General features: G+C 48.8%; 1 protein-coding gene across 1 annotated transcript in view; it reads right to left on the bottom strand.

The window, feature by feature from the left end:
• The window catches only part of LOC129838345 (leucine-rich repeat and guanylate kinase domain-containing protein-like), a 30,718-nt gene extending 28,950 nt beyond the window's left edge, over positions 1 to 1,768 (bottom strand). Inside the window, exon 1 of the mRNA XM_055905281.1 lies at positions 1,583 to 1,768. Within this exon, the coding sequence (XP_055761256.1) occupies positions 1,583 to 1,768 (186 nt within the window). The remainder of the gene's footprint in view (positions 1 to 1,582) is intronic.
• Positions 1,769 to 9,231: the final 7,463 nt, after the last annotated feature.

Genomic DNA, 9,231 nt, shown 5'->3' with positions numbered 1-9,231 from the left:
GTGGCAGAAGCTCTAAACAGAAAGCGGATGCCAGGCTGCTGGCGCGCTGCCTGTCTGCCAGCTGCATAGTGATCAACACTGCCCTGAGCCAGCAGGACAGACAGAGGACATGAGAGTAGTACCTCAACTCTGGGACCGCCACTGACTGTCACTGCCATTGTCAGCGACAGGAATGTGAACTGAGTGTGTTTACCTGACACTGGTGGTATACATGCCACGTCAGTGGGGTTTAAATTGTCATATACAGATGTCTGGTGCCAGCCTTCATGTTCAATGGAAATTCTGTGGCACTGTGACCTGCTGACATAAATATAGGATATTGAAAAGAACAGTTCCATCACATACCTGGTTAGAGGGGGAGTCATTTGAGAGGAGCACCATGGAGGGGCGGCCATCATTCATCATAGAAGAGGGAAGAAGAGAGGAGAGAATCATTAGCGTGGTGTTCATCGTTCACCAGAGAAGAGAGAGAAGAAGAGAGGAGAGAATCATTAGCGTGGTGTTCATCGTTCACCAGAGAAGAGAGAGAAGAAGAGAGGAGAGAATCATTAACGTGGTGTTCATCGTTCACCAGAGAAGAGAGAGAAGAAGAGAGGAGAGAATCATTAGCGTGGTGTTCATCGTTCACCAGAGAAGAGGGAAGAAGAGAGGAGAGAATCATTAGCGTGGTGTTCATCGTTCACCAGAGAAGAGAGAGAAGAAGAGAGGAGAGAATCATTAGCGTGGTGTTCATCGGACTCCAGAGAAGAGAGAGAAGAAGAGAGGAGAGAATCATTAGCGTGGTGTTCATCGTTCACCAGAGAAGAGAGGGAAGAAGAGAGGAGAGAATCATTAGCGTGGTGTTCATCGTTCACCAGAGAAGAGAGAGAAGAAGAGAGGAGAGAATCATTAGCGTGGTGTTCATCGTTCACCAGAGAAGAGAGGGAAGAAGAGAGGAGAGAATCATTAGCGTGGTGTTCATCGTTCACCAGAGAACCCCTGAAATAACTGACAACACTGAGGTTGAAGAAGCCAAATCAGATGACATTGATGACATGATGTTTCTAAGCGATCAACAGCACACACATGAAGACGTTATTCCCAGCAACAACGACAACACCATTAACTAAGGGCTTTGTTGATGTACGAGAGCAATAAACATCCTTTGGCTGAAATCAAACAACATTGCATTAGCATTGCCTCATTATTTCCTAGTGTGCTCTGGTCTGAGCTCATTCTCTGGTAGCCCAGAGCTCTGCAGCCATGACCATGACAAGTCCTCCCACCCTTGTGTTGCCTCAGCCTTGTCTGCCTGGTTGGCTGACATGTGGCTGAGCTGGCTGTGTGCGTTGCTGTGAAAAGAAGGCGCAGCGCCTCGGGTTAAAAAGATGTGATTCATTAATCAACACTCCCCCTAGGGGGGATCCTGCCTGCTAGCAGCCCCCCTCTTTGCCCCCCCCCCCCCTCCTGTTTTCCCACTCGACTGCATTGGGCAAACACACACACACACACAGACACACACACATGCAGACACACACTCTGTCTCTCTCTCACACCTCTGCAGAAATATATCTAAATATGCATGTTTGTTTGCTGGGCCTACTCTCTGGGTGCGTATCTCCAAATGAATGTGCTGGGTCTCAGGCCTGACGAGGCTCTGAGGATAATTAGTTGAATGCAGAGTGCTGGGGATTTTAATCTGAAAGCTCCAGATGTCTACCACCTCTCTGGCCTCTCCGGCCTCTCCGGCCTCTCTGGCCTCTCCGGGCTCTCCGGCCTCTCCCACCATTCATTTGCATGGCCCTCTGTCCGTGGGCAGCTTTTATTAGTCAATGTCCTCTGTAACAGGGCCTGGTCTGGGCACTCATTTCTGTGTAGGAGCTACGTGAAGCAGCTAGGAACATTCAGTTGGGCAATGGGCGTTTCTTTTAATGGCTGTTTCTTTTCATTTGTTCCGCAGAGAAGAAGAGGACTGTTTTGGTTTGGTGCGAATGTCACCATACGAAGACCCTGGCAGGCATCTTCAAGGCCTTCTATTGCTTGGAGGACATTTCTCAAAATGCAAATCTCAGGCCTGAGTGACGCACATTCTCGCACCTCTGCTAACCATTTGACTATGTTAGATCTTTCTAAATAGGTTCAGTGTGACTCACAAACAGCCCTCTGTAGTCTGTGACCCAGCTGTTCAGCTCTCATTGACCCAGGCCATAGTTGGAGAGTCTCTAATGCTCTTACATTGTATCCGGTGTAGCAATCAAACCTGTATGCCCCGAGATTCAGAGGCCTGTATTCTGTGCTAAGAGCGATGTGTGGCGCTGAGAAGAACTGCTGTACACGCCATACCCTCCCGTATCCTCGGCAGTCCTTTTAAGTGGCGCCGGCCCTCAAGGGCTGCAGATAAAAGGCGGGCAGGCGTTGCAGTCACAACAAAGTTTAATGTGCTGTGGCTCTCGGCGACCCTGAGTTCACATCCTTAATGGATGAGCTTTGGTGGGGGAGAAACATCAATGGCTGCTAAAAGGTTTCCAGCACGGTGAGCCCTCTACACTCTTAGAAAAAAGGGTTCCAAAAGGGCTCTGCGGCTGTCCCCATAGGAGAACCCTTTCTCGTTCCAACGCTCTGCGGCTGTCCCCATAGGAGAACCCTTTCTCGTTCCAAGGCTCTGCGGCTGTCCCCATAGGAGAACCCTTTCTGGTTCCAACGCTCTGTGGCTGTCCCCATAGGAGAACCCTTTCTCGTTCCAACGCTCTGCGGCTGTCCCCATAGGAGAACCCTTTCTCGTTCCAACGCTCTGTGGCTGTCCCCATAGAAGAACCCTTTCTCGTCCCAACGCTCTGCGGCTGTCCCCATAGGAGAACCCTTTCTGGTTCCAACGCTCTGTGGCTGTCCCCATAGGAGAACCCTTTCTCGTTCCAACGCTCTGCGGCTGTCCCCATAGGAGAACCCTTTCTCGTTCCAACGCTCTGTGGCTGTCCCCATAGAAGAACCCTTTCTCGTCCCAACGCTCTGCGGCTGTCCCCATAGGAGAACCCTTTCTGGTTCCAACGCTCTGTGGCTGTCCCCATAGGAGAACCCTTTCTGGTTCCAACGCTCTGTGGCTGTCCCCATAGGAGAACCCTTTCTCGTTCCAACGCTCTGCGGCTGTCCCCATAGGAGAACCCTTTCTCGTTCCAACGCTCTGTGGCTGTCCCCATAGAAGAACCCTTTCTCGTCCCAACGCTCTGCGGCTGTCCCCATAGGAGAACCCTTTCTGGTTCCAACGCTCTGTGGCTGTCCCCATAGGAGAACCCTTTCTCGTTCCAACGCTCTGCGGCTGTCCCCATAGGAGAACCCTTTCTCGTTCCAACGCTCTGTGGCTGTCCCCATAGAAGAACCCTTTCTCGTCCCAACGCTCTGCGGCTGTCCCCATAGGAGAACCCTTTCTGGTTCCAACGCTCTGTGGCTGTCCCCATAGGAGAACCCTTTCTCGTTCCAACGCTCTGCGGCTGTCCCCATAGGAGAACCCTTTCTGGTTCCAACGCTCTGTGGCTGTCTCCATAGGAGAACCCTTTCTCGTTCCAACGCTCTGCGGCTGTCCCCATAGGAGAACCCTTTCTCGTTCCAACGCTCTGTGGCTGTCCCCATAGAAGAACCCTTTCTCGTCCCAGCGCTCTGCGGCTGTCCCCATAGGAGAACCCTTTCTGGTTCCAACGCTCTGTGGCTGTCCCCATAGGAGAACCCTTTCTCGTTCCAACGCTCTGCGGCTGTCCCCATAGGAGAACCCTTTCTCGTTCCAACGCTCTGTGGCTGTCCCCATAGAAGAACCCTTTCTCGTCCCAACGCTCTGCGGCTGTCCCCATAGGAGAACCCTTTCTGGTTCCAACGCTCTGTGGCTGTCCCCATAGAAGAACCCTTTCTTGTTACAACGCTCTGCGGCTGTCCCCATAGAAGAACCCTTTCTGGTTCCAACGCTCTGCGGATGTCCCCATAGGAGAACCCATTCTGGTTCCAACGCTATGTGGGAACCAAAAGGGTTCTGCACGGAAGCAAAAGGTTTTTTCCAAACAGTTCTCCTATGGGGACAGCCAAAGAATCCTTTTTGGTTCTAGTTCTTTTTCTAAGAGTGTAAAAGTCTGCTGTAAGCCAGCAGAGTCTAACCTGCTAATAACATCAGCAAAACGCAATTAAAAACATTCCTGCAACGTATCAAAGTATTATAGTTCGTATTAGACGCTGATGTGCTGATAACTTTAGTAAAAAGATGTTCAAACCTTTTTTCAAACTTTCCTGCAACGTTTAGTTAGGAGTTTAATAGGAGTATCAGACTATAGTTGGTGTGGGGCCTCATTGGCATCGCATGACAGGAGGAGAGTATTTCATAGTGTTTTGGCGGTCAAGGTAAACAGCTAGTCCAAACACTCCTTTGTCTCTGTGTCATCAGGAAGCAGTATTTCTTCCCCTGTTTAGAGCAGAGCCATGACGTGTGTGTAAACTCCAGGGCTCTGGTTCTTTTAGCATGGCTTCTTATGGGGTGAGAGGAGACAGACTGGACGTATGACTTAGATCCACGGGCTCAGGGAGAGTCTGGTGGTTCAGACCCCAAACGTGGCTAGTTCCCAAGCCGGGGCTGGGTCTGTGGAAGTCCAAGAGACTGAGCAGACCACTGAGAAAGAAACAGTTGGAGTTGAAGAAATTCTGGGGAGTGTCCGGAGAAAGGTCTGCTTGTCTTTAATGGTCTTTAGAAACGCCACCATCTTGATTCTAAACCAACTAAACCATGCTTTTACCTCCAAAACTATGGACCATTAGCCAAGAGCAAGTAACTACTAGCCATAAACCAAGGTAAAGTGAGGTGAGAGTCTTGATCTGGTCTCTCCTGGGGTCTAGTCGTACCTGATTGCATTGGGAATCAGAGTAGAATAGCAGTAATCACCAAAGAATAGGGCTTTATTGATGCGTTTGGTGGCTGCAACAATATAAAAGAGCCACACTAATTCTGCTGGAACAACACATCAATCCCTGGCCTCGTCTGCAGCCAGGGGCGTTCCTGGATGTCCATTGATCAGCGGAGGCTGCCACTTACCCTGGATTAGGCCTGCCTTACTGGGGAGGGGAAATCAATACAAGGGTCCTGGATACCCAGATACGGTGCACCGAGGCTGGGTTACTGTGGGGATCGTCGCCTCCCTGTTCCACTACCATCCATTATGACTACACTACATGGGGTCAAGACCCTTTTAGCATGGAGAATAGGTCTATTCTACTGGGACCAACCATCACATTATCTCATCATCAAAATGTACCCGGTAGTGTTCCTTCCATGACATATCTGGCTTCCTGGGAATTTGTTTCAATTTCAACTGAAGATAAGAGAGACGGAAGGAGGGGAAAGGGGGAGGGAGAAAAAGTCCATGAAGAAGAAAATGATGAAATGTTGATTAAAGTGCAACAGATGGGTGTTGTTTGGATGAGGTGTGCGGCTGACAGAAGACGGACTCCGAGACGAGCGCTGCCAAATTGAAGGAGGTGTTAAATAAACACAGCAGGAGGAAGAAGAAGGGGGATCATTTTGGGGAGGAGGGGGTGGCGAAGAGGGTCTTAAGAGCTAAGAGCTTCTTCCTCTCCTGTTTTTTCTATGGAGGCCCGAGACGTTCCCTCTCTCTCCTCTTTTACCCCGACAGTGGCTAGAACTAATTACCTGTAGGATTTACATCATTTACTTCACAGACACTGATGATTGCTCCTAGAATGTCGGTAATTACCTGTCAATTTGATATAATTGACAATAACAACAGCGGCCGGGCACCGGAGGGAGGGAGGAGGGGGAGGGAGGGGAGAGGGAGGAAGAAGAGACAGGGAAGAGAGAGAGGAGGGAAGAGGAGGGGAGACGGAGGAAGAAGAGACAGGGAAGAGAGAGAGGAGGGAAGAGGGAGGGGAGAGGGAGGGAGGAGAGAGAGGAGGGATGAGGGAGGGGAGAGGGAGGGAGGGAGGAGAGAGAGGAGGGAGGAGGTGGGGAGACGGAGGGATGTCTAAGGTTCTCCAGGTGGGTTTGTCAGGTAGACATGCAGTCAGGGGACATTAAATGGTGCCCAGTGTGTTCACTCTCCTGTTCTCTCTGTTTTTCTCTTTCTCACTACCATCCCTCCCTTTCTCTACTGATTCTATAATGCTCAAATTCCAATTCACTCTGATTCCCTGCTTGCTCTATCAGGGTCTCAACATCTGTGCATCACAAGTTCTCTTTAGCTCACAGCACAAGAGCCCATGCTAATTCACCATACATTAATTGTGCTATTCTTTTGTAGAGTATCTCCTCTTTCTCCAAACTCTCTCTCTCTCTCTCTCTCTCTCTCTCTCTCTCTCTCTGCTCTCTCTCTCTCTGCTCTCTCTCTTGCTCTCTCTTTGCTCTCGCTTTCTCTCTCTCTCTCTGCTCTGTCTCTCTCTCTGCTCTCTCTCTGTCTCTCTCTTTGCTCTCTCTCTGTCTCTCTGTCTCTCTCTCTTTCTCTCTCCGTCTCTCTCTCTCTCTCTCTCTCTCTCTCTCTCTCTCTCTCCCTCTCTCTCTCGTTCTCTCTCTCTCTCTCGTTCTCTCTCTCTCTCTCTCGTTCTCTCTCTCGTTCTCTCTCTATCTCTCTGCAGTGACAGTTCCCACTACTTCCCTTCTGCAGTACTGTCCTCGGCCCTCCCCACCCACTCTCACAATCTGTCAGCTGCACAGTCCAACCAAATCATCCCATTATCTATTGATAGGTGGAGGGGTGTGTCGGTAGGGGGGCAGGCAGCATTTCCATACAAGATATTTAAGGCCATCCCATCCTACTGTTTTCCCACCCCATCCCTGGAAAGACACACTGTGTGATCATATGGTGAACTGGGAGGACAGTCCCTCCTAATAAAATATAGAAAGCACTGAGAGGACAGCACCTCCTAATGAAATATAGACAGCACTGAGGACAGTCCCTCCTAATGAAATATAGACAGCACTGAGAGGACAGTACCTCCTAATGAAATACAGACAGCATGTGTGGCAATAAAGGCAGGAGGGCTCAGGGTCAGAGAGAAAAAGGGTTGTAAAATTGTAAATAAGACGTTGTTCTTAACTGACTTTCCTAGTTAAATAAACGTAAAACAAAAAAAAGGATTAATAAATTGTGTGGCTAGGGTTCCGACGGATGAACAGATGGATGGACAGACGGACAGACAGACAAATGAGAGAAAGAGTGACAAACAGATGTCCAAACACACACACCCACACCCACACCCACACCCACACCCACACACACACACACACACACACACACACACACACACACACACACACACACACACACACACACACACACACACACACACACACATTCTCCAGAGTAAGGTAAGAGGCCAAGGTCAGTTGCTCATTCACGCTGACGTGTTCCTACTCTGGATAAAAGGATCCACGTTGCACCTGGTACAGGGAGGGCTACACCGGAGGAGGCAATGTGGCATTAAAAGAGATGTGTGTTATTGAATTCCAACACATTCAAAGTCACTGACGGTGATTGGCAGGAGTGTCACAAAGGAATGTCTCTCTGGCGTAATGTGAAAGGTCATGGGCCGTCCCCTTGTCTCTCGTCAGCGTTTACGGTGCACTATAGCAGGGGACGAAGTAGCAGTATCTTTCCATTAGTGTTTCAGTAGGAAACGGCTAAGGGGAATTGGACTGTGTTTCATGGCTGTCTGGTGAAAGCTTTACAAACAGAGAGGGGGGACTAGTGGGTGGATCATATAGTGGTGTGTGTGTGTGTGTGTGTGTGTGTGTGTGTGTGTGTGTGTGTGTGTGTGTGTGTGTGTGTGTGTGTGTGTGTGTGTGTGTGTGTGTGTGTGTGTGTGTGTGTGTGTGTGTGTGTGTGTGTGTGTGTGTGTGTGCGTGCGTGCGTGTGTGCTGTTCTCTGACAGCAGCTACCCCTCCACACACCATAAAGATCAGTCCAAATCCCCCACAGCACTCTATCAGACTACTCCAGCAAGTCCATCATGCTCTAACACGCCAGTAAACATGCCAGGGATGAAGCACAACGGGGTGTTTAGGGGACGTCGACCCCATCCTACAGGCACAGGGGTTAACGTTTCCCCGTTGACGCTGGAGAAATGATCCATTGGCCGTCTTGTAGCATCTCAAGGTAATTCTTCATCTGGTGGAACAAGGTGGAGGGTGCCATTTGGGACGAAGCAGGTCTGAGCGTATAGGGGCTGTCTCTGTGGACCGGGGCTTCTACTGCACTGTGTACACTACAGCCATGAATCATACACAGAACATAAATAAACTGTGTACACTACAGCCATGAATCATACACAGAACATAAATAAACTGTGTACACTACAGCCATGAATCATACACAGAACATAAATAAACTGTGTACACTACAGCCATGAATCATACACAGAACATAAATAAACTGTGTACCTTACAGCCATGAATCATACACAGAACATAAATAAACTGTGTACACTACAGCCATGAATCATACACAGAACATAAATAAGCTGTGTACACTACAGCCATGAATCATACACAGAACATAAATAAACTGTGTACCTTACAGCCATGAATCATACACAGAACATAAATAAACTGTGTACCTTACAGCCATGAATCATACACAGAACATAAATAAACTGTGTACACTACAGCCATGAATCATACACAGAACATAAATAAACTGTGTACACTACAGCCATGAATCATACACAGAATATAAATAAACTATGTACACTACAGCCATGAATCATACACTGCACATAAATAAACTGTGTACCTTACAGCCATGAATCATGCACAGAACATAAATAAACTGTGTACACTACAGCCATGAATCATACACAGAACATAAATAAACTATGTACACTACAGCCATGAATCATACACAGAACATACATAAACTGTGTAGACTACAGCCATGAATCATACACAGAACATACATAAACTGTGTACACTACAGCCATGAATCATACACAGAACATACATCAACCTAGCCTACTAAACTCACTGACACATATAGCTACTGTACTGTATGGAGGGAGAGAGAGAGAGAGGGAGGGAGGCCAGATTGCATCCTCCCATACACGAGAGCACACTTTCGATGCACAGTTGTGCAAACAAACCCACACCCACACTCACACACCCACACACCCACACTCACACACCCACACACCCACACTCACACACCCACACACCGCACACACCCACCTACACAAGCACTCAAGTGAATGGTGGTCTCTCCCTTGGCTAGAGACAAT

The sequence above is a fragment of the Salvelinus fontinalis genome, chromosome 39 (assembly GCF_029448725.1).
Source record: "Salvelinus fontinalis isolate EN_2023a chromosome 39, ASM2944872v1, whole genome shotgun sequence".
Classification (NCBI taxonomy): domain Eukaryota; kingdom Metazoa; phylum Chordata; class Actinopteri; order Salmoniformes; family Salmonidae; genus Salvelinus; species Salvelinus fontinalis.
Note: the sequence above shows the minus strand (reverse complement) of the source record. Positions and strands in the feature narration are given on the sequence as shown.